General features: G+C 42.6%; 1 protein-coding gene across 1 annotated transcript; it reads right to left on the reverse strand.

Annotated features, from left to right (window-relative positions):
* Positions 1 to 606: 606 nt before the first annotated feature.
* On the reverse strand, positions 607 to 24,543 carry ALKBH3 (alkB homolog 3, alpha-ketoglutarate dependent dioxygenase). The gene is made up of 9 exons (XM_059819588.1): positions 24,474 to 24,543; positions 22,950 to 23,062; positions 21,725 to 21,759; positions 19,913 to 19,960; positions 18,237 to 18,340; positions 16,926 to 17,014; positions 13,441 to 13,650; positions 3,806 to 3,904; positions 607 to 3,087 (listed from the first exon to the last, which is right to left on the reverse strand). The coding sequence occupies exons 1-9, from the start codon at positions 24,541 to 24,543 to the stop codon at positions 2,995 to 2,997; spliced, it is 861 nt and encodes a 286-aa protein (XP_059675571.1). The 3' UTR covers positions 607 to 2,994.
* Between the last annotated feature and the right edge of the window lie 764 nt (positions 24,544 to 25,307).

The following is a 25,307-nucleotide window of genomic DNA, read 5'->3' on the forward strand; positions in this document are numbered from 1 at the left end:
ATTCTAAATATATTACCCTCTGCACTTGTCTCCAACAGCAAAAACAGCTGAATACTAGTACTAAAAAATTTTCGAGTTGCCCTGGTCTCTAGCGAAAAAATCTTTAGGCGCCACGAGAACATCACCAGGCTCAAGACTTCTTAAATCTCCCTTTTTGCACACATGCGTTTTGAGAACTGTAAGAGTGCCTGCAGCACTCAGGAAGAAATTTCTACCTACGGGAAACACGTCCCTGCAGAAAGCTCTCCTGAGGAGATGTGGGCTGGAATCTCCTCTGCTCTAAGCCATTTCCTGCTCTCCGGGCAGGCAGGAGGTTGCAATCCGCTGCCACCTGGCTAGGTGATTTTTTTGGGAGGAGGTGGGGGGCGGAAGGAAGGACCCACAAGTTCCCAGCTGACAAAGAAACTTGACCTCTGTACCAACTGTTCCTCTTGCAGCCAGGGCACTCAGGATGGGGGGAGGAACGATGCCATGTGCCTTCTCCCCACTGTCCACCAGATTTGGATATAAGCAGCAGCACAGTCGACGCATGAGAAAGAGCAGAACATAGCAGACACCAGCAACAAAAGGGTATCGCCCCAAGGGAGCTCCGTGGGATACAGCATGTCTCTTATAAATCATTTTATTGTTGGGGAGGAAACCTTGGTCTTCTCCCAGATCAAAGGAAGTAAGGAAACTAAACCACAATTTGCTAACATGATAAATTGAAACCAAGCACGTAAGTGAAAAACTATTCTTCTGCAACAGTATCAGTCTCCAGGGCCCGACCATCAGTGATGTGTCATAGCTCCACTGAATTCAAATGAGTTGCAATTTCCATAGGCTGAGGTTTGGAGGTTTAAAAGTTTCCCTCTAGTCCCCATCTCCTACTCTCTCTTGCAGCATGACTGCTCTTAACACAGTGTAATAAACACAGCTTGTATGAACCGATAAAGGCTAAAGCGTTGCCTTGTCAGAACACCCGGAGAAATTAGCACTGCCCCTCAGTTAAGGAAAACCACTCTCTGTCAGGACTGCCAAACCCGGGCACACATACAGGGATGTGCACAAAGCTCCAGTTACCCAACGAAAGTAAACCCAAAAGCAAGCATCTGCCTCCTTCAACACTAATTCTCAGGAGATACATCACACAGCCCAGATCTTAGATTCAGTGCAAGGGATTAACATTAAGTATACTCCAAAAACATATTTCTATACAAACTGGGAAGAAAATGAAGACATTATTAGATAACAAAGTAAGCCTACTGAGAACATTCATTCATTTTAGAAGAATAAGCTATTTCAAAAGCTGTATGTTGCTTTAGGTAGAGAAGCTGCTTCTAGGGTTGTTTGATATACAAAGAAAATTATTCCGCACAGTTTCAGAGCACAGGGATTGAAATGGCTCAACAGGCTGTCTTTTAGGTCATCAATAACATTAAAATATAGGCATAATTGAGTATTAATAACTTGGCTTCTCTCATCAAGTAAGAATTTTAAACTACAGCAAATGCTGGCTAAGAAAAGATAGACATTTTCTAAACACCAACTTATTCTCGCACTGGAAAGGGATGCTAGCTTGCTAAACAACGTCAACGTGTTACAAGGCAGAGAGTATTTACCCACGTTTAGATCCTACTTCAGGCAGAAAGCAAAGACATACCCAACCTACATTTTGATCCAGTACAGTGGACGCCATTTAGCTGCAGTGAGAACTTAACCACGCAGGCAGCATACCTGACGTAACATCCAGACACCGGTCATCAGCTCACTGGTTCCTACCAACAGGTGAGACATTCCTAGGGCAGGCAAACTTGAAAAATTCCAGCAAGTCAACCTAGAATCGGGTTTGAGCTGCTGACTGCTGCTCTGTAACAGCAGAGTCAAGAGATAAACCTCCAAGTAACAGCCTTTAATGCAATATGCATTCACCTAGGAGCAGCGGCGCCAGAGTGAGAGCTGCACCTAGTGCTACTGTACTCTTAGTGTAGCTTTGCAACTGACTTACATTGCAATTATAATAATTTGGGTCCAAATCTTCGCACCGGTTCTGCTGGGTATCAAATTTGGCAGCACAAGCCTGATTGAGAGATGCTGACATTTCCTGTCCCACCTGAAATCACTGGAAGCCACAACCTAGTTGTGCTAAAAAGAAACACAAAAAAGAAACTAAGAATTTATTAGCAAATTCTGAAACTAATGTTTTTCGTCTCTTTGTGTCTATTTTCCTGCCTATGACAGAGGTAAAAGTTTTAAGCCAGCAGGGATGGAGGACTGTTAATACTCAAGGAACAGGCAGCCTGACCTGGCTGGTAAGGCTCGTGGCTAAGGCGTTTCTGTTGCTTGCCTTTGCCTGTCTTGTCTACATGGATAAACAGGATAAAGTCTGACCACAGAGTGCATAGGAGGAGGCAGCCTTGACCCTCTGTTCTACTAGACACTAGTATAATTCAAGTAGTTACATGAATAATGAAACCGATTGCTTCATTGGAAAAAGACTTTGCAACCTACAAATAAAAAGCAATGCACTACCCCTTGCAATACTCACTGAGATCCTCATGATGTGCAGCTTTCTCATTTCTGTACACACAGCACACATACAGCTGGCTTTACATGACAGAATGCTGTCTTGTCAGTACTTAGAACATAGATCGCTACTTGGGAGGAAAGGGGAGACAAGAAAAGGCGCAAAAATAACTGCTCACTGAATCTTCCTGCTCTAGTCGGTACCTATCAGATCTTTCACGTGCTTTGTGTTCTTTTAAGAACGATCACTGTTTCTTCACAAACTTAAAGCCTATGATTTAGTATCATCTAATAATTTCTGAAAACAAAACAGCACTGTCCACATAACACAGGCAGCTTCTGATTGTCAAAGATCTTCATAACATTGATTCTTTTCCCCATCACGTATTTCACAGAACTCTGTTCCGGTAAGGCTTCCTTTAAATCTGTAGCATTCTGAGGCTCTGGATCTGCTGTGGGTTTATATCCAACAATGTCCAAAGTGCCTTTTCACTTCCAAACTCCATCAGGTTCTGGATAAATGATCCTAAAAGTCAAGTTTATCCGTGCATCTCTAGAATGATACTCCTTAGGCACTCGATGCTGTACGTAGCATCAGAAAAAACAAAAACAAAACAAAAAACAAAAGCATGAGCTTGTGTATTTAAAATACAGGTAATCAAATTGTAAAAGAGCTTCATTTCCTGTGATGGCTTTTTATTAACATTTCTAAACATTTAGTTAAGGCAAAAAATTCATGTTCTGACTGCTCAGGGCCACTGAAAACAAAAGGTCTTTGTAGATTACTGTAGACTTGTTAAATTAAGTTGCAACTTTTTTATATTCCAAGTTCCTAAGTTGATTTTGCTCTTCCAGCTGCAGGCTGCAACCTTCATTGCTGAACTTTAACACTGGAACATCTGAGCTGATTCCTATTACATCACTTAGCAATTGAAAGAAAACCCATTGTTTCACAGAATCACAGAATCACTAAGGTTGGAAAAGACCTGTAAGATCATCAAGTCCAACCATCAACAAACACCACCATGCCCATTAAACCATGTCCCACAATGCCTCGTCCACACATTCCTTGAACACCTCCAGGGATGGTGACTCCACCACTTCCCTGGGCAGTTTATTCCAGTGTCTCACCACTTCTGTGGGTGCTTTGAAATTCTGAGGCAGAAAGCAATATTAATGCGCTGGGAAACAATTGTGTCACTGGAAGCAGAACGTCCCACACCTTTATGGGACTGCCTTGTGCATATTTAGAACACTGCATTGCAAGTAAAGCACACAAACGGTGTCAAGGAGTTCTTACCTGCCAATCCTCCTGGGTAGCTCCTTCCATCATCAGCAGAGTCCCGTGACCAAGGGGGATTCTTAGTCTTTCTACGTAAGTGTAGTCCCCGTTCTCTTCCTAAAAAGAGACATTAGACACTGAAGAAGCGGGCATGTGCATTTGGTAGAAAGCCAGTCCTCTACAGCAGAGCTTAAAAAGCTGGGAGGGGAGAGGAGGAAAGGAAGCTCTTACAAGATCGAGAAGTCTAACTAAACCTCACTGTTATCATATTTCATAAAGGGTTCAGGAGCCGAGCTTTTTAAGGATGAAAGAAGCCATTGCGTCTCATTGCCTGTACAAAACAGGTAAAGTCCAACAACCAGTTCCTGCATCCGGCGCAAAATTCTGGAGCGAGGCTGTGAACCTTTTGGAAACATCCACTCTTGAAATAAACAGTTCTGTGTGGAGACATTCTGCAAAAGCCACCCTATTTCCAACAGTTAACTACTTCATCAAAAATACACATCCTCCTTCTATTCTGAATTTGCCTTGTTTTGGCCATTACGTGTTGGTATAGTATTGTCTGCTAGATGAAGAACTTTTCCTACCCAAAAAAATCCCCTTTTCCTATAGTACCTTGTAAAACAAGTTGTCTTAAACTTTAGCATCATGAAGCAATACAGACTGCTAAACTAGAAGACAAATAATTTGCAAACTTTTGTTAAGCCTTCGGTTATGTACAACTTCTTTAAAGCACAAATACAACAACCGGACGGACATAGTAACACAGCAGTATTAGTCTCACACATGCCACATCAGTGGGAATAGCAACTCTCTATTGCTTTGCACTATCCCTTCCAGTTTTAAATCGGGCTAATACACTGCTAAGTCAAATTGCTCAGGGAAGTCTGTTATGCCAACACAGTTCTCTTTGTCAATCACGACAGTAACCACCTCGTGATATCATACTATACCTGACATGGAGAACTATCTTCCAGAATGCCACACGGGCAGGTATCGTAACACTCCTTTAATATTTTCTGATTTTAGCCTTCAACAGCTGCAGAAAAAAATGCTGCAAACCATGAACAACTTCCCTTTAACATCTTGCCTATTTAATGCTGGCACTTTGATTATTTCATTATTATTGAAATGTGAATAGGAAAACCAGGATTTCCCCCAAATACTGAATGGCAGTATATATTTTCCCTTTTATAGATCTCTATTGCCAACTTTGCAAGCTCTCGAGGAAGAGTTGGAAAGCAACTCTCTGAAATGAGGAATTCAGGGAAGTTTCAGATAGGAAATCACCTGCAAGATACAGGGGTTATTTCAGAGAGAGGGGGAGTTAGAGAAATATTTGAATTAGTGTTGAAAGGGAGGGGACTCAAGAGGGCTTTTATTTTTAAGTTACAGAAAGCCATAGATAGCTTGAAAGTGTGAGGTGGATAATAAATGTCCTCCACTGAAAAAAGGAGCATGACAGTTTCTCAGTCTCTACATTGTAGAAGTAGAGGGTTAATCTTGTTCTGAGTATACTGCATATAGCAAACAGCCTGAATGCGTACTTGTTATTGTACCACTGCCTCTAGAAGCAGAGATACTGGCTTTTTTCCAAACAGATCACCAAATCAGTTATTTGCTTTTGAAAGAAAAGCCAGAAATACACAATTACTACGAAGAGATGAGAAAAAAACCAAGGAGGACAGGTCTCAGCTTCTAAAGCATGACCGTGTTCCTGTAAAGGACCATACATCTTAGCTGCTGAACAAATGCTTCAGATTTTTTATTTTTTAATTAGTTAGGCAGTATCTTCTCTTCCAGTTTCTTATAATGGTTGGCGGACTCCTAAAATCACACTGGCTGAGTGTTTAGGAAGAGGCAATGCTCAATTATTTCAGATGCAGAAGGCAGCAATTATTCCAGACTCAACAAAACCTGTTACTACCAGAGTGGCATTTGTTACATTTGTCATGTGAAATGAAATTGTACTTCGGAGGGGAAGGAAAAAAAAAAAGCTATGAGAGGTCACAACTTAAGTTGCTTGTAACAGAAGCAGATCGCAAAGAAGCTGGAAACAGTACAGGACAACTGAGACTTGGAAAATGGCATTATCGCAGTAAGGTTTAACCCAGCTTAAGGCGCAGGTATAGTTACCTCACACTGACAACAGTCCCACATTTCCGAAAAGGAAACAAACGTTACAAGACCTGCAGGCTTCAGCTGTATGCTGAGTTATTCAGGAAAACTAACAGGGCTCTGCAGAGACCCGTTTTAGAGTGGTTTCAAGGATTCCCAGGGAAGGTAAACACATATACACAGACTACAAGGAAAAAATGAAAAAAACCCAAACCCAAGCGTTTTATTAACCACAGACATGCATTACACTAAGGGTATCTTGCAAAGCAATTGTCTTACTGACCTGGGGACCATGAGGGAGATGGACCGTCCGTACATTCTTGTGTTGCCTTGCGCGGTGCGCTCAGCCCAGCAGCGGGTAGGTGCCAGCTTTACGTGGGTGTCCCCACGGAGGCAACGGTGACCTCGCCGTTCACCGGCCCACTGCTCTTCGGGAAATGCCGGTATTTATACATTTGCAGAGGAACGGATTTCGACACACGTGACCAGCGGGTGCCGAAACATGCCTCACAGAATCACAGAATCACTAAGGTTGGAAAAGACCTGTAAGATCATCAAGTCCAACCATCAACCCAACCCCACCATGCCCACTAAACCATGTCCCACAGTGCCACGTCCACACGTTCCTTGAACAAGGAACTGTTCAACTGCCAACTCAGCTGCCAACTCTCAACACAGGGAGCCTATGGCGCATGTGCCCGCTGGTCAGGCGCGCTGCACGCACCGTAGCCATCCCGTCTATTGGTTCGTAGGCTTTGTACACGCAGCATATTACCGTATTTGTACACGCGGCATATTACCATCATCCAGCAGTCACATATCAACCATGCTCAAGCCGATATCAAGATGTTATAAGGCAAGCAAAATTATGAACTGTGCTTTGTATTCCTCCACCACTACATGTCCTCCCTGTCCTCCCCCTGTATTGCTCAGCCTCTTTATCTCTACGGTCAGCATTTCAAACACTAGACAATAAACCATCTGTTTTCTTGTGCTGACTGTGGTTTTTCTCCGCTATCTACTTCTCACCCAATGTTGTGGTTTTCTCAGCTATCTACCTCTCGCCCAGTGTCTATCCATGGACCAAAATTCCATCTTTTAACCCTTCCGTACACAAGACCTGACAGAAGAAAACATTAACGGGTCATAAAAAGGCAGACAGTCTTTTGAGATCCATTAAAAAGACCCAACAGCTCTCACCCAACACATTTTACTGCCTTTACAAAAATTCACTTTTTCAAAAATCTTAACTAACTTCCTTGAAGCTTAACTCTGCAGTGACCCAACTTGATGCATGTTTGTCTTTTTAAAGTTCATGGCTTGCTGAAACGCTCAGAATAGCGAGGTAAAGTCAACTACTGGGAAAATTATGTCTTGGGCTTAAAACGCACACAGTCCAATTTTCAAAAGAACAACTGGGGGAGGGAAGCAGTATGAAAAAGATGCGGATAGAAAGAAGACTGCAAAACTTCTAAAATGCAAAAGAGCTTGGTTAGGATCAAATCAATTCCCAACAATAAAAAGCATCACTTGATGTAATTGACTATATATTCACACCTTTGCCACTTTCTGTTCACGTTGGGGACTAGAAGTCATGGTGTGACAGAACAAGGCTGTTTCGTACTGGCAGCACTAGCTGGCAATTCTGGATTTGTGCACTTCTTGGGGATACCTAAGGGCCCGAGGCTGTGCCAGTGATTAATTAAGCTCACTAAACCTCTGGAATCAAGGAGTGCTACAGGCACTCAGAATCACCTGTAATATGTATTCTTTATAAGGAAAATGCAAAGCATATTTTTAAGCTTCTAGAATTATTAGCCATTTATCTTGCTCTTTTAAAAGTAAGGTGCAATGCCAAAGATGTTTTCTTAAACTTCAGGGGAAACAAGGAAAAAATTTCAAAAATAGGTATTATAAACATGCCTGCTGATGAAAAGCAGAGAAATACCATTGCATGGGTGTTTTCTATTTCACAGGATTACATCATTTCACTTTGTGGATAAACAACAGTGGACTTATTTTTATCTCTTGCTCATGTTGATTAAAAAGGAATTCTTCTAAGAGAAATGATTTAGGAAAAAAACATTCTTTTGGCTTAGAAAAGTCAGTATGTAAAAGCAGCAGTTACTTTCTCTTTTAGATAGGACGTCTCTGAGCTTAGTTTTACTTGGAAAAAGAGATTTTTATGTCAATTGGTTTTGCAGAGCCGGTGAAGTTAGAGAAAAAGTTTTTACTGTCTTACATGTCATTACTAACCCTGTCCACCAAATCTCATTTCAGAACTTTTATCTCTAGAGCTGACGTTAGATATACAGAAAACTCAGCTAAGTTTCATGGGTCAAGAAGTTTATTAAGGAAATTTATTCTTGACATCTAAGGAGGAAAAGACTTTTTTAAAATACTGATAACAAACATGGAAAGAAATGCATCAGGTAACTTTTATACAGTCACTTTGTAACACTATATATGTATTACAAAACCAGCTGCTTCCAAGAACAGCTCTAGTAAAGTAACTGTTCTGTGTCTTAGTATATGAGAATTTTCATAATCTCAAGTTGCACGTTTAATACAATCCAAGCTTTACATTGTCCAAGTACACTGGCTAAAACTTTTTTTTTTAATCCTTAATTCAAGTAACTACAGTTAATAAGCAAGGACAGCTCTGCACGAGTTGGTGGGAAGCTGTGAATATAAAATCTGTACGTATTCTGGGACTCCCATCAAGGCTTTTTTTCTTAAAATGGTATCAAAATAAAAAAAGGTAAGAAAAATAAAAGATCTAGTATAAATCTATAAAAATCACCTAAGTTTCTGAAGTCTCAGGCACGTTTATTGAGATAGTAGTAGGAAACAGGTTCTGGATAGTGTGGAAGCATCTTCTATCATAAGGAAAAGTACATGGAAACATCCCATAGAAGAATGTATAAATAATAGTGCAGTTATACATGCAAATGATGCAAAATTATTTTCAAAGGCTAAAGTCAGCAGCCCTCATGGGGAGTGTTGGCTTCTTGTCTTCTGATTTACCTATTTGCCTATTACCAAGAGAATTATCATTACAAAACTTCTAATCTCTTATTTTTCAGACTTGTATCTTGCTTGTATCCCTCTTTTCCAGTTTACTCCTACCGCCAGCTCTGGAAACACCCTCCTCCAACAAAAAAGTGGTCTCATCTATCAATACTTCTGCATTTTTACTTGTTTATTCTATCTCTGACAAAATGCTCACTGCAGCTCTTTATGGATTCAGTAAGAATGAGTATCAGTCATATTGCCCTTTCCTCACGTAATCCACTTGCCCACCTACAGAGGACTATCTTTAACCTCCCTCAGTCTTTCTGCAGCTGACCTAGCAGACTGCAAGCGAGGTAGCTCTAAAGCACTTGAATCTTCCTCTCTGCTTGTCTATAGCTGCTCAAGTCCTGCCAATACTGGTGGACAACACCTCCCTCCTCTGCAGCCACTGCTGTCTGCAAGTCTCCTTCATGCCAATCCAGAAGTTCAATTGTCCTCGTCCTGACCCAAGCCTCAGTTTCTGCTGTGCTCCATATATTCCCACGTTCGTCTCCAATTAGGCCTGTTAGGACACGAAGGGTTATTTTTCCTGCTGTTTTCAAAAGTACTAGGAGATCTTTAACTTCTGCTAGAACAGCTACTCAAAGACAGAAAAAAAGGACTGTGTTTTAGTCTTTCGTTTGAAGGACAGACCCATCGAAAGGCTGATTCTGAGAACGCCGGGAACATCCTGCTATTATCTAACACACACCAAGCTCCCTCCCTTCCCCAGCACCCATCAGTTTCCTTGGTTACTGATGGAACAGCAGCAACCTGACAGCTGACTTTCTAACTCCTTCCACAGCTCACACCACGCTTCCTTGGACACCTGCACCCAACTGGTCCTTGTGGCACCCAGATGTCTGCTACAGAGCAGCTCTCAGTGGGACATGGGAGCTTAGTGGGACATTAAATATCGCCCTTCACCCCTGACCTAACATTTCACACTCAGCTTCCAAAAAGACCTAATGAGCAGTGATAAGCACTAGTGAAAATGGTAGTGAAACTCCATCAGGAAGACCCAACCAACACAGTGAAATCAATTCCTCTGCAGTAGGGCAATTAAGTCATGTATGAGTGGGACAGGGGCCTCGAGGCTGTGCGGAGAACAGGAGGACGTCATGGTGGCACAGAGGGCAAGTACAAGAGGACCTGTTGGCTAAACCAATAGATTATGTGCGAATTGTGTATGAACCACAGCTCTAAACCAAAGCATTCGCCTTTTGGTGTCGGTGTAGGCAGGAGCCACAACGACAGGGGGGAACAGGGAGGCAAGAAAAAGTTTAATTTACTGGAACTAGGAGTAGAAAATAAAAGAAACCAGATCACTTCACTGTAGACTTTGAACTACCAAGTAGGCATCCAAAAAACCCTAGAAATCATTCAAAGCAAAGGCAAAATATCGACTACAATCACACAGCTGGTCCAAATAAACAGAAAAGGCAGTATTTAGAAGAAAGAATGCTTAAAAAGAAAAAACTCCAGCGGGTAAAGTAAAACAGCTTCTGGTGTCATGTTAATTTCCATGGAAAGTCTCCTTAATTCCAGTGGGGAATTTGCTCCTGAAATGTATTTGTAGCTTTTTTACACGCACTGGGCTGAAATCTGAGTAGGAATTATTTCTACTTATCCACAAGGGATGCTTGTTGATGCAGATTCAAACAGACTATGCATGTCTCTACACTCCTTTACCATCTATTAGATGATGAACACTTACTCATCCAGTACAGTACTCACCAAAAAGAAAAACAGAGGACTGAACCTTTCCCTCCCCTCCCCCCAGAACAATTTTCAGGGAAAAAAAACCCCAACACTTGAACCTAAATAACTTCCCCCCCCCCCCCCCCCATGTTTTTGCCAAGGAAAAATGCAGAGAAAGGGTAAAAAGATTTCCTTTGGTGACAGTTTCAGAATGGCCTATATAAACGCCATCAAATTCCTACCTGACAAATGTCAAAATTCACACAAACATGCACAAAAAACCCCAACCCACCAACATTACTGGTCTTCTTTGTAGTTAGAGAAATAGGATTTTCTTCTATAAGTTCATCCATATTTCAAGATACAAAATGGAAAATATTTGCACAGATACTAACATAAACTGAAGACTCTGAAGGCTCTAGTGTTCTTCAATAGCATTACAAGATGTTACGTCACTTGTGGTACGTACTGTTTGGTGCCTGTGATCACACACAGGCAACCGCTTTAGGGTTTTTTTCCAGGACCATTTATCCACAGTGAGCTTCCACCGCATTATTTCTCATCTCTTATTTTCATTACATCTTTCATTTCAAAATACTTAAAAGCACTTACAAGAACAGAGGGAAATGAAGGCCTTTGGAACTCTAGAATCTGAAATACTAGAACATTGGCCCTCAAAGAGGTTTAGTTTGGGGCGAAAAAGGATTTACCTTCTCTCTCCCTCCTCAGTGAAGACTAACTGGAAAACCCAATGTACTGATACTGGTAGACAACAAAACAGGAAGAGCCTGAATGCCTGTGATGGCTGTTAGTCTGAATCCCTTTTCCCTAGACTACATTTCCCTTCCTCTAACTTGCTTTTGAGCAAAGTAATGATCAAACTTCGAATATCTACAATCAACTTCAACATTCTCTTAAAGAAAGAGAGAATGCTACATTACAATAGAGTATGAAAATTACTTCTTCGGCGGTACAGCCTGAAAGGTGGTAATTTCCATCACAGCCTCTTGTAACTCCCACTTGGCAAAGCATCCAGTGTCATAGGATGCTCTCAGAAAATTGCAGGCTTTGGGAATGTGCAAAGAATACGTAACATGTGCCACATAATTCTGAAGTTCCTGAGTTCCCTGAGGCACAAGATGCAGTTAATAGCAACTTATTCAAAGATCACTTTGCACATGGGGAATCATACCTTAGGAACAGGTATGTCACACTTGCAAAAGGAATACACTTCATAGGTAACAAGACTCAGTCAGAAATATCAGGTCAGAGGCACTGAAAGAAAAAAAAAATGAGGAGAGCCTCAGAGATACATCTATAGAAAACCATCCATCTCCGGAAGCAAAGGGAAGAAATTGTGCAGTACACATCAAAGGCGGCGGCCAATTATGAATGGCACAGACTGAATTTCCCCCTTTGCTCATAGTGGGTCTCTTTTCAGAAAATAGAAAACAGAACAAAAAGACATCTTGCTCAAGAACTGGGTTTGATTTTTAAGAGGGAAACTGCAAAGTTTATACTGAAATCTAAGTGGATCTGATTCTGATCCATCAAAGGGGAACACATGCACTTCCAGAAATTAATCCAAGCACCATTTACAGTTTCCCAGAGGAACAAACTCTCCAGCTGACATTTTGTTATCATCACAGCGTCAAAGATACTTACTCACGCTATGCCCGCTGACACAATGCACTGTTTATGTGATCTCATGCTCAGGGAACAGGATTAAATTCACTTCAGACAACAAAGAATTTACAAATTAGAGAACTGGTGAAAAATACAAATCATTTATTTGTTTTCTCGTTCAAATTCTGACCTGTGCTGTTCATGACTAGGTGACCCAAGGTGACTCTTGATGGGCAGACTTCAGTACATCAGCATATAGTTTTCTAATAGGCTGATAACTATCACCTTTGCTTTCTGCATTACTTCTTCAGAATAAATAACAACATAAGCAGAGAGCAACCTCTTCCCAAAGTTCTCAAAGACCACACATGCAGAAGAGACATCTGAAGCAGGATACCCTAAAATGAGGCCTGTATTCTCAAGACAGGAATGGGCGATCCCTTTATTTGGATAAATACAAATCGCAAAATTTAAGTTTTGAGTTGGCTTGTAAACACAGCATTCCTAAGCACAGCATTTTATCTAGAAAGAGTATTCACTACTGAGCCACCAACTAATTCCTGAAAGGATGTTCCACGCGTGCCTCCTAATCAAAGCAAAGATCTCTGTTTAGTCTGTGAAGTATGATGCGACAGTTTGGTATTTTACGGAAAAGAAATGAGCTCCTTCCCTCTGTTCACTGTCCCTCAATCTGAACACACACAAGTCAAAACACAAACATTATTAAGAGGTTTTTTACATACAAGAGCAGTCAGAGCTACTCTTCACCCCACATACACTATGCATTACACAATGTTTGCCTGAGTTTAAGAAAATGGTATCAACTCTGGTTCATTTACACAGTGAAAGTCCCCTTCCACCATCACTGATTTCATTTTAAGTAATGGGAAAGGCCCTTATTTGGGCAGAAAATTTGCCCAGGTTGCAATTTCACTGCACTGCTGCACATTATTAGAACAGTCCCATTCCCATCCTCAAGACATCATGTTCCGTGTGACAGATTTCTTGATCCCTATGCTTATTCCACAGAACTTTACGAGTTGTGCTTTCATTAACTACTATTGAATGCTTTTAGTAATTAAGTTCTCTAAACAGAGGGAAAATACTAAACATATTCGTAACTACAGGACTCTCAGTGTGATATGAACACTCACAGGGGAGGGTTTCTTCCTCATCTCAAAGGTCCGGGTAGCACCAAAGCTGAGCGAGGCAATGACAGGATTTTTTCCCAGTGATGGTTCATCGTCACTGTGCCAGTCTACGCTATCCTTCTCATTTCGGTAGAGGTTGCAGAGAAGAGAGTTGAAGGTATAGCCAGTGAACTCTTCAATGCGCTCCTTTAGCATGGTCAGCAGAGGATGCCACTGTAATCAGCACAGCAGGAGCAGGGTAAATACAATGAAAGCAGGCCAGCGACAGGCAACATCAAGACACAAGGGGAAAACTATGAAGAAACAAAATATACTGCACTTAATCACAATAAACTTGAAATAAAAAAATGCCTCCGAACAATTATATTTTTAGTAAAGCTGAGGAACAGGCTTTCTATGAACTATGCATATGTTACCTATTGCTCAATCCTAAATCATTTATTGGAACTACAAAGCCCGTCTGCCTTTCACACAGAATCACAAAGGTTGGAAAAGACCTGTAAGATCATCAGGTCCAACCATCAGCTAACACCACCATGCCCATTAAACCATGTCCCACAATTCCTCGTCATCCTAACATAGCCAGCCACCCCAATTAACTGAAAGGTGAGAAGGCAGACCGAGTAAAATCTGCTTGAACTGACCATGGATAAACACCGGGAGTTCTTAAATAAGACAAAGTGTGCGACTTCTCCCACGCCTACCTGTTTTTTTTAACCTCCTGGCCAAGCTAGATGAGTTTAACACAGGGCTCTGGTAACATCCGAGTTACTTGGCCAGTGCTGGTGGGCATAGTGCATCCGGAAAGTCGCAGTCAGTGACTAAATGACACGCGCTCAACTGCCTCCAGCTGCTGACACAGAGCAAGAGACAACGGTTGGCCTAACGCTGTCACAGCACAGCCCTCTGTCCCCGCTCCGTTAGTACAGCTTGTTGAGCCCAACTCATTGCCTCTCGGGGTTTTGACTTCCACATTGTAACTTCTCAGTGGTGCGCAAAACCAGTGTCACAGGCCCTGAATTTCATCCTTCCCTTTGCTAACATCTTGCTGAGCCCACGGCAGCTCTGCACATTCCATTACAACGCAGAGCAGTGAATCACTGTTTAATGTTATAAACTTACATCATGACTTTCATCTGTCAGAGTGCTTTTAAGTACTACATATGTTTAAAAAAAAAAAAAGCCAAAGAAAGCCAAAGCAACGTAGGCCAGAATTTCTGTCCGTTATATAAGCAGAAAGACAGATCAAGAGAGGATAAGGGACTGATTCCAAACCTTCCGGTGCATCACTGGCAGAAGGAGGAACAGACAGCAGGAATGAGTTCCTAATATCCACCTCTAATAATCAAGTCTGCACCACCTCCTTTTCTTGCTTACCTACGTTTAAGGGGTTTTTAACCTATTGGCTACACTGCAGGAGCCTCAACGTACCATCTTTCTCTATTGGGGTATTTCTAGCTAAGTCACCCCTTCAATGACTAAGCATCATGCAAATCATTAATTATACATAAACATAGCTTGCAGCTATGGGACATGTCGGGAAATCAGTAACACCACCCAAAAAAAGCTATAGCTTGCAATTGGGCTGCCTGAATGTGCAGTATGTGCAGGACATACGATGCAATGACAGAAGAGTCCAACAAGAATTACTGAAAGCACTTTTCAGTGACCAACTAGGACTGGATTCCTTCAATTCCTCCCACAAAAGTATTTCTTACTAAAAATGTTACCATATGGTGAATTTTACAATTCAGTGGAAATCCCACTACAAACCTGCAGCAGTGGAAGTAATTTTGTTGAAACATCCCTGTGTCACCAACTACATCACTGCTTACAAAGAAACATTTTTCTAATACCAAAATTCATTTAGGCACGAGCACTGGATTATACCTAGCAATGCTGCAATCACACCCAGTCTTACCAAACAAAAAAGGAGGGGCACAAAGCTAATTACTCCTACAGATCAAGCATTCGAGGCAGGCAATTGGTTTTGGCCAAGCTGTGCACTAAATTACATTTTACTCAGGATATTTTTGTGATATAAATCCTATTCTACAGGTAAGGACTGTGCTCTTCACACCATCCACTACTTCTTCTAGGCTGCAGGAACTCTCACCCACAAAGGTGAGTGGAACATCAGCGTGTCTGTGGGCAGTGTACCCATCTATCTGCCCACGGGCAGTTTCCAGCCAGTGGCAGGGCTGGCTCCCAGCTATGCAAGTCTGCCAGCGCATCTCACTCTCTGCTGGAATTTCTTTCTCTCAATAAAAAGGAGAATTATTCAGGGATAAAAGACAGGATCAGCATGCGTGATTGACTTAAGCCTTGTACCTCTTGGATGAGAAAAATAAACCAGTGGCCCAATGAATACTAACTCTGAATTTTAAGCAAACCAAACTGAATCCGTCAGCTCAGGGTGTATAGGCTCTATCCAACCTCTGAGCAGCAACAGCTTCCACAACAGGCAATTCTGAACTGGATTTAAATCGTTACTGTACGGCAGAATGATTTTGGAGGGACACTTCCAGGCCCTAAAGCCACTCAGCTTTTACAAAAGTCCATTTAAAATAATACTCCACAAATGCGTATGAAAAAAAAGCCTATGTTTCTACCACAGGTTATTCCATAGGTTATGGAATTTTTCAACTACGGTATTTTTGAGACTACAAAAATCTTCACAACTCATCTTGTTAAATAACACCTTTCCACTTTTCCCAAACTGAGCTTTGCGAGGAGGTACACGCCTTTGGCAGCAGTTTTGGGACTTGGGACACTTCTCTCTCATGCTATCCAGCCTTCAACAGTCACACTTAATGTACAGTTCAGAACGTTGGAGCCTACCGCCACAGAAATTTCAAACGAAGCAATACCAACAGACAGGCCAATATGACAACACGCTGGAAGCCAGAGAGAGAGAATGAACACGAACAAAATGTCAACAAGTCGGTCAGAAGGTTTTTAACCCTTCCAAAATAGTGTAGGAAATTACATCATAGAACCTGGAGTTGCTGAGCAGGCAGGTTGTGTGTGGGAATTTCATAGCACTCACATAGGAATCAACAATACACCCAAATTCTCATTTAAGCAGTATTGGATCTAAGTGTTTCTGACAGTAACTATTTCCGTAGTTGGTATATCTTTACAACAAAAAACTCAGTATGACTGTGTACGCTACAATCTCCGACAGAAAGATGCATAGAGTAAGTCACACAGAACAACTTAGAGTTTTGTCCAAAGCTACAGTGACGCAAAAGCAGAACGTTAAAATCTGGAGTTTCCTTTTGCTAAGGTTTAGCAACAAAATCATGCTTCTCTCATAATGCTGGTTTTATGAAGTTGTCCACATTGCACTAGACTCTGTTGCTGATCACAAATGAAGTGCTTATAGATACTCTAGATAAAAATAGAGGATAGAGGGAGTTTTTGTGTCTCAATCTCCGCAAAGGATTTCTTTGTAGACAATAATAAAACTGTAAACATATACATACATTTGGGTTTGGCTGCATTGTTATCCTGGAGTACGTGTAAGGAAGCTCCCCATACCAGGAGGTAAGCCTTGGTTCTTCAAAAGATACTTCTAAAAAGAAGAAAAACAGGAAGACCTTCTCAGTTGCCTTATCAAAGGGCTTGGAAATGGAAAGATGATGATATTCTGCCACAAAACTTGATCAAAAAGGGACTGTCCACTCACCTAAAGTTTAAAAAGCAGCCCCTTAAAATCCTCAGCCTTACGTAATGAACTCAAGTGAAGGAATGAGATTATTCAAAAGCAGGACTGTCTCTGCAAGAACTACCTTGCCAAATCCTGGAGCCACATCAATTTTCTCATCCCTATGCCAAACAGGGCAGGGACCGGACAAGTTAGAGAGAGCAAAATGAAACTGAAATTTTATTTATAGTTCTGGCTTGTTTTACATTCCCCTGGTTCCAGTGCGCAATACACGGGCATAAGTTGCAAGATATATCCACTGGAAAGGATGAAGTGGAAAGGACTGCAGCATCAATGGGACATTACAGAAGCAGGATGTAGCAAGGCTGGACAAGTAATATTTTATCAAATACGTGTGTGCTCTGTGGTGTAATACAAACATCAAGTTAAAAGTACTTTCAAATTCTGACAAGAATACCTTGGTAGTTATTTCTCACGCCTGACAGGTAACATTGTCCTTTATACTGTACCTTTCTTGCAAGCCAATAAACACAGATGTTGAAGACGTTTTCCAGGCTTGCCCAGTAACTACTCTGATATATTATCTTACATCTGCTCCTGACCAAAGAGAAATTTAGCTAGAACAGGTGCCCCTTAGTGAACAAATCCAGAATAGCAGTCTCCTCACTTATTGCATACTGGAACTAATAAGCAAAGCCAAGGGAAAAGAAACGTGCTCTGCTGGGATTTTAAGCGCGAGAGGCAAAAAAATATTCCTGGTGACAGAATCCCCAAAGAACACAGTTTTTGCAGCATCGCTGGGAGACAGTATGAAGAGACGGAGCACAGACTTAATCCAAAAAGAGAGTGGGAAAAAGAACTGGAGATGACACAGAAGGCAGTAAAATTCAACGATTTTTAAGACAGGGAATTTTCATTTGGAGAGATGTCATTTAATTGGCAACAGGAACACGGTGATAGAGGTTGAAAAATAACTAGCAGTATTCTTCAGATTTGCATGGAAAACCTGGAAGGAAGTATGTGAAGGAGTGGAAATACGTAAAATTAAAACCAACGATAAACAATGCATGGATTTTGGTACGGAAGTGACCTGGGAATGACCTGAAAAGTTGGTCTACACACCCCTCACCCTGTCTGATGTGAGTTCTCTGACCCCAGGGTATGTCTTGGAGGAGCTGTTCAAACATCCAGTCTGCTTGTTCTGCATCAATAAAGCCAGGAATCAAATGAATCCTAAGGAAGCAAAAAGATAAAGAAAAAATGGAAGGAATATACAATTCTATATACGCTTTGATGAAATATTCTTATTTCCAGGATTCCCAAAGGAGATAAGAATGGCTGTAATGCATCAGACCAAAAGTCAAAGCCCAGTATCCTATTTCTGACCCCAGCCAAAAGCAGGTACGGAAGACAGAACAGAAGGCAGCAGGAGCTCCTGATGAGTCTTCCCCTCACCAAACACATCTAATTGCTTTTCAAAACGTATAAAAACATATGACACCAACAATATTCTATGAGTCCACAATCAGCCGTATACTGTGTGAAAAATGGCATCCTTCTGCTTGTTAACTTCCCGTTTGATAAATTAGATAGCCCTACTACAACCAACGTAAGTAAATAATTGCCCTTTATTCACCATCTCCATGCCACTCAGAATTTGATAGCCCATTATCACTACTGCCATTCTATCCTCTCTTTTCCAAGCACAGGAATCCTAGAGTATTTAACCTCTCTCATTTTTACATTTTCATATGTACATTTTATATTTTGACTGTACTAACAGCAGCATTCAAAAATTCCAGCCCACTGTGGTGGGCTGCAGAGTAGGAATGCTGTTCACAAGACGTTACTCTCACAAGTATTCAATGCTCCAAAGACATCACAGTAAGAATATATATAGCGAAGGTACTAAAAAAGATGCAAAATCGGATTATTAACTTTCCAGAAACGTATATATTCCAGCAAGGTATTATGAAAACAAACTCCAGAAAATGACAGAATAACCCAGCTGGCTGTGTATCTTTTCTCTTTCCAGCTGTTCAGAGCTTTTGCTTTTCAAATTGGTATAAAACTTTATTTGCAGTTTTAGAAGAAACCAAGATGAAAGCTTTGAAATAAATGCGCAAAAAGTTACTACGTCCTTGGCATTTTTTCCACTATTAATAAAAATCTATCAAATTCAGAAGAAAAAGATTAATACTGATATTGCAGCTAAGTCAGCAAGGTAAAATAAAGTGCATTTTAGTTAGTTGGAATCACAGAACAGGTAGGTTTTGTTTTGAAGTGTCCTGAAGCTAAAATAATTAAGGCATAGCATGTAAGCAAAAGGGACAACCCTAAAGTTACCAAATCTGCCTGAAGCTAAATGCTTTTATTCGATTAAAACAAGTCCAATTTACAGCTGAAAGTTTTTGGTAGCTCTTAATTATACAACGCAGACATCACGCACTGACCAACACAGGAATACCGATCCAAATTTTAAGCAGCAACTTACTCCAGACCGTGAAACAAATGGACATAGCCCCTACTCCTTATTCCGGACAAGAACACTAGATGCAGTACGCACTAGATGTTAAGAGGTTCATTTTTCTTCTCTCCAGTGCTGCTCGGAACTGTGTAAGTCTCTGCTACCTGATACTCAAAAGTATTTCCAGAAGTACTCTAAACAGAAAATACACAGGAAGGGCAATGTGCACCTGCTGGAGTGAAAACACTTGGCAGAGACTAGACTTCAGAAAGCTGAGTATCACCGTATCGTTCCACAACAGCAAATTACAAGTTTTAAAAAACGTGCAATTCACTTACCTAGAAATGCCGGTTGGTCCTTCGCTGAGCTCATACACACCAGGCTTGCTGAGGGTGTGAGAAAGGAAAGAACCATCAGATGGACAAACACCAAGAAATTACCTTACACTGAGCAGCACAGACGAGAATTCCTGTAAAGCTGGACTAGGGAGAGTATTCTTTAAAAAGGAAAAGAAAAAAAGCTTTGCACTACTAAGGGAAGCAATAACGTATTCTTTAAAAAGGAAAAGAAAAAGAGCTTTGCACTACTAAGGGAAGCAATAACGTTCTGGAGACAGTCAGAGGGCAGAGTAAGGCAGCAAGGGGTGCTGCAGAAGCAAATGAGTTTGTGTGTACTTCCCGCCTCTCACCTCATTTCACCAAAGGCTGAATACACAGTTTTAAGGCTCTAGAGATACGTAAACGAGGGATGTCACGGGGAATCTGAAGGAGACAACCATACAAGGCCGCACCCTGACCGTTATGTTTGCATTTATAGGTATACAAAGAACACGAGTGTAACTGAAGAGGCAAAATACAGTTTTCAGTCAGATGACCGACACCACCATTCTGCTAACAGCAAAGTGTTCATCAACCTGTGTGACACAGCGAAACCGACTTACAGGTACGTGAGCAGTATTTTAACTGTGGTAGCTGGTACAGAGGATAAACAGTTCTTCCCTGTTACGAGTTGCATCGTCATAAAGTATTATTTACTCTTGTACAAACTGCTTGCTTCACTTACTATCTCATTTTCCCCTAAGCTAGCTCCAGACTTTATAACGCTCTTTTTGCCTAGAACACTCCGGGAGTTAATTGCTCTCCAGCATCGCTTCTCCCTCAAAACGGTTCACCAGCTCACGAGATGATCACATACCGCATTTTGTGCTGTGCCATATTTAAGAAAGTTAAATAAACAGAAACTTCTGATCTCTTCCATATCGCAAATGCAGAGCACAAACCACACTATATTACCTACCGCACATTGTTATGATGAGAATAGCATCTCAGTTTTTTTTCTCTATACTTTTTTATTTGATGTGTAAATAAGTGTAACAAATGAAAGGTCAGTGAACCTCTAGAACACTTTTAACACACTGAATTTACCTAATATCTGGACACTATGTTATTACTACTCATCATAAACAATATGCAAAGAACATATGGCTGTATCATTCATACTGAAATGGCAAGTTAAAACCTAAGCAAATCTGTTACAATCTGTAAGTGCTTCTGGGAAATTCTGTAACTATTTCCAGCAACATTTTTCATGACTTTTGACAGAAACACCTCTCACAAAGTAGTTCTGCGTAATGAACCGCTCACTACCATGCTAGCAGTGGGAGGGCAGCTGAACATCTCATCTGAGTTATGCCTGCTCTGCACAAATACCCACTTAGCATCAAATCTGAAGTTGCTACAGAAAACTCACCCTCAAAGTAAAAACAACATACAGCGAGTCAAAAGCTGAATCTGTAGCTTGCCTCTTAGGAACCGCTTAGTAAGAAAAAATTCTACCGAGATGACCAAACTGAAGCAGATTTAATTTTTAAAATCGCTAACTTCACCATACACCACCAGAATGTCCAAGTTTGTTCTTCCTGGCTTATACAGCTACACCAAAGCTATAAAAACCACATAACACAGACTTCAGCTCTCCTGGTTATAAATTCAGTTCAGGATAAAAGGGCTGAAAGTCCACATTTTGTCCTGAAGTCTCTTCGAAAGGCACGGCAGTTGTAAGTGGAGAAGGAACGCTTTTTCAGCAGATTGCCACTGACCAACAAGACAGAAAGACCGCACGACGGACAGTTAGGGTAGCAGTATACTCACTCTATCACACCTGCCTCAGGAACTTTGCGCTCCACCTGAAAGGTAACAAGACAATACATGGTGAATATTAAAGTAGCTGGCATGCTCTAGCCAAACAGAACTAACTGCCATCTCTAGTGACTCTATCCAGCTGCATACTGATATGTCAGTGAGAAAAACATACCTCTGGACAATTGGTAAGTGGTAACAACCCACCCACGCGCTCCATGCCACAGAAACTCTCAGATGCAGCTACCACTGCAAGCGGTTTTTAACAATCAACTGCCCCCTAAAGGACAGTCATTCCTAAATTATTTGGATTGTTGCAATACTCGCTATTTATCAACTGCAACAAAAAAAATTCTTATGTTTACATTTGGAAGTAAAAATCTAGAGCAACTGTAGGAACGATGAAGGAATCCCAGGCCCCAGACAATGAGCAAAACACAAGACAGACCAGGCATAGCAGGAGTTGACACTTTAAAATTGTCTGCACAGCTTGCGATAGCTGGGTTTTAACAAAACCCAAACACAGTAGTTTAATCCAGCCTGGATTATCGTTCTGGCTGTCTCAGGGATTTTTGCTTCTCTTCTCTGAGCTCAGTGGAGTGCTGAGGTGCAAGGAGATACTGAGTTGGGCAAGCAAGAGGGTCAAAATATAGCACTATATAGACACCAGGGCTCTGCCACAGAGAAGAGAGAATCTTCCCAGACCATCTCCAATCCTTCCAAGCCAAGATGACAGCCTTTCAAACGCTTCTGGCTTAGAAAGAAGTGTTCAAGATTTTTTTTTTCCCCCAAGCAAGGAATTGCTCTTCTGCTGCACAAAGCACAATATACTTCATCTGCTGACAGGACATAAAGCAAAGTCTATAAAACAAATCCCATGCTCTTCCCCTGTAAAAAATAAGACAGATATCCCATCTGAGGGAAAAAACAGAGCTCAAGGCATACACAGGACATTGCATCGTTTTGAATATTTAGAAGAACGTATTCTTTTGGCTCTCTGAAAAAAAGTAGTTATGAACAGATACATAACGGAAACCTGAGGCTGAACAGAAGGACCATAACCTTCTGTTTGCTGTATATGCAAGACAGTTGCAAACTCTGCTTGGTAAAAGCCCAAAGTTCAGCTCAGCTGAGTTTTTAATTTGTTTTTAAACATGAGACTATAATCTCAAAGTCTGGTAATTTTTATCACTTGAAATTTAAGATGAGATTCTGCTAGTCACCGTGTAATTTTTACCTCTGATGGCTTTTCAAAGACAAATTGCTTCTGAGTGTGAGGCTGATCCTTCCTCATCCATGCCGGTCTGGCACCTGCAGGTGCAAGGCTGCTGGCCACAGGTGCCTTCGGTGCTAAAGCAAAGAGAAAAAAAGAGGATCACATGAAATGGAACTTCTCCATACAAAAAAAATACAACTTGGAAAATCTTATGGAATCATTCTTTGAAGTATTCTCCCGTGCTTGGCAGAGACTCCAGGGAGCAGCCAAACCCACATTACATAAGAGTTGAAATTGCACAGAAACTGGTGTTTTTAAATATATATTTGTTACTCACAGACAAACAAAAATGTAAACATCCTTTTATCGGAGAGGATAACATCTAGAACCTTTCAATTCTATCACAAACACCTACCACCTGCCAGCAGGAATTTTCCCAAGCAGCTAAACTGCTTCCCTCTGCAATTTTTTTTTAGGAAACAAAAAGACATTTCTCTGAGAAAAATAATTTTATTAAAAAAAGATTTTGAAAGTAGGGAGAAAGTATGGAAGAGCAACTCAGGCATACCACTTCATGTCTTTTATTCACACATGCAAAAAGGCTTAAAAACGGGTCTGAAACAGAGACAAAAAGTCTTCACTCTGCATAATTCAAAAGGTGGGAAAAATAAGTTTAAAAAAACCATTAGGAATAGGTGGAATAAAATGCACCTGTGACACAAAGCTTACAGGCCACATACACACGTCAAAATAGTTGGCTCTTTTTTTTTTGAGGATTAAAAAAAATCAGCTTGCCTAGGATGCTCGGCCTGCAGAGAAACGGGAGCTTTACTGGGTACTGCAATCAGGCAAGCGGAACACGGTGTTTTGGCCACAATCACAAAACCACCCAGTCCTTCTTGCGAGACTGGAAACCCGCACGGCGCTCTCCTGCCTCCGCAGCCGTTGGTTTAAACGTTGGATGCAAAACAGTGGCGTTACCTCCAGCCCTTTCGACTAGCACTCTTTAATTGGCAATCTCGCTGCGGAAAGATAAAGGAAGACACATAATAAGCTTTAGGAATAAAAAGTGACTAACAGTTGTGACAGAAGTTAGCTCCACTGGACTCTGTTCATCTCATTCAGCGTGCCCAAAGGCGAGAGCACTACGCTTAAGTGTGTGCGTTAGAAACGCATCTACATACATACGCAGCTGACCCTGTGTTCTGTCTCCAAAATTGCTAGACATATCTGTGACATACGTGGAAATTTTACTTAAAAACCTGGGTTCGAACACCTGCGCTTTATTCACCCAGAAAAGCCGGACCACGGCTCCAGGCCTCACGCCCGGTGTGGCACAGCGCGGTCACAAAAAGCACCCAGGAGACGCGTCCTCACAGTTCCAGATGCGCTGCAGCCGTGTTTGGAGACCCCCAAGAGAAGGGCCCTGAGGAGCCACCGGCACCCACCCGCGGCCCTGCGAGCCCGGCGGCCGCGGGGCACCTGCGCGCCACAGCCCGGGGCCACCGCCGCGCCCTCGGGCCTTACCTGGGAGCCGGGCCTCGCCTGCGCGCCGTCCCGCCGGGGCGCCGGCCCAGCCGCCCTGCACCCGGGCTCGCTGCCGCCTCTCCGCCATACCGGCGCTGAGGCCGGCAGGGCCCGGCTCGGCCCGCCGCTCCGCCCGGTCCGCCGCCCGCCCGCCTCCGCCGGCGCCGCAGCCCGCGCCGGGGGTTCCGCCCCGCGCCGCCGCCCGCCGAGGTCCCCCCTCCCTTCGAGAGGAGCCGGGGCTGCCGCCGGGCCGAGCCTGGGTCTCTGCCCCGGGCGGAGGCTGCCCGCCCCGCACGCAGCCCCCGGAGCCCGGCCGCGGCGGCGCTGAGGGGGAGAGGCACCTCCGCCCCCCCCCGAGGTTGAAATTAAAGGGCTTCTCTCCAAAAGGTGGCTGCTGGGTTGAACCAGCTGCCGAAGTGACATACCCATCTCCCCACGTTCAGGAAGAAGCGGTGTAGATTTGTACAGTCACAACTAAGGAGGGCAAACAGAATTAGGGTGTGTCGGTGGCACCCCAGCCCCGCCACAGCGCTCCAACCCTTCCTGCCCCACGGCAGCAGCCCGCCATGCTACCGGCTCGCGCTGGACATTACCTGCGGACACCTCGCCCGGCTGCTTCTCCTTCCTTCGTGTCCTACGCCATTCCCAGGCGGCCGAAGAGGGCGGCTGTCCCAGGCCTCGCCACCCGCTCACAGCTGCGGCAGAGGGTGGTGGTTACCTTCACCGGGGAGCAGGCCCGCTTTCGGGAAGGGGTCCGTGCCGCCGGCGTGCGATGGCTCCCTGGGAAGAGAGGGGCAGACACGTTACTCGGCTCCTACCCCGGTTTTCCCATTCAAACGGGGGAGTGAAAAC

Source organism: Gavia stellata, chromosome 7, assembly GCF_030936135.1.
Source record: "Gavia stellata isolate bGavSte3 chromosome 7, bGavSte3.hap2, whole genome shotgun sequence".
Classification (NCBI taxonomy): Eukaryota; Metazoa; Chordata; class Aves; order Gaviiformes; family Gaviidae; genus Gavia; species Gavia stellata.

Bases quoted from the DNA above. Each gene is read 5' to 3' on its own strand.
- ALKBH3 (XM_059819588.1), bottom strand. From the start codon at position 24,543: ATGGCGGAGAGGCGGCAGCGAGCCCGGGTGCAGGGCGGCTGGGCCGGC. The intron at 21,760-22,949 runs GTAAAAATTACA...GTTACCTTTCAG, and splicing joins TCTTTGAAAAGCCATCAGAG to GTGGAGCGCAAAGTTCCTGA. The intron at 3,088-3,805 runs GTAAGAACTCCT...TGCTACGTACAG, and splicing joins CTACCCAGGAGGATTGGCAG to CATCGAGTGCCTAAGGAGTA.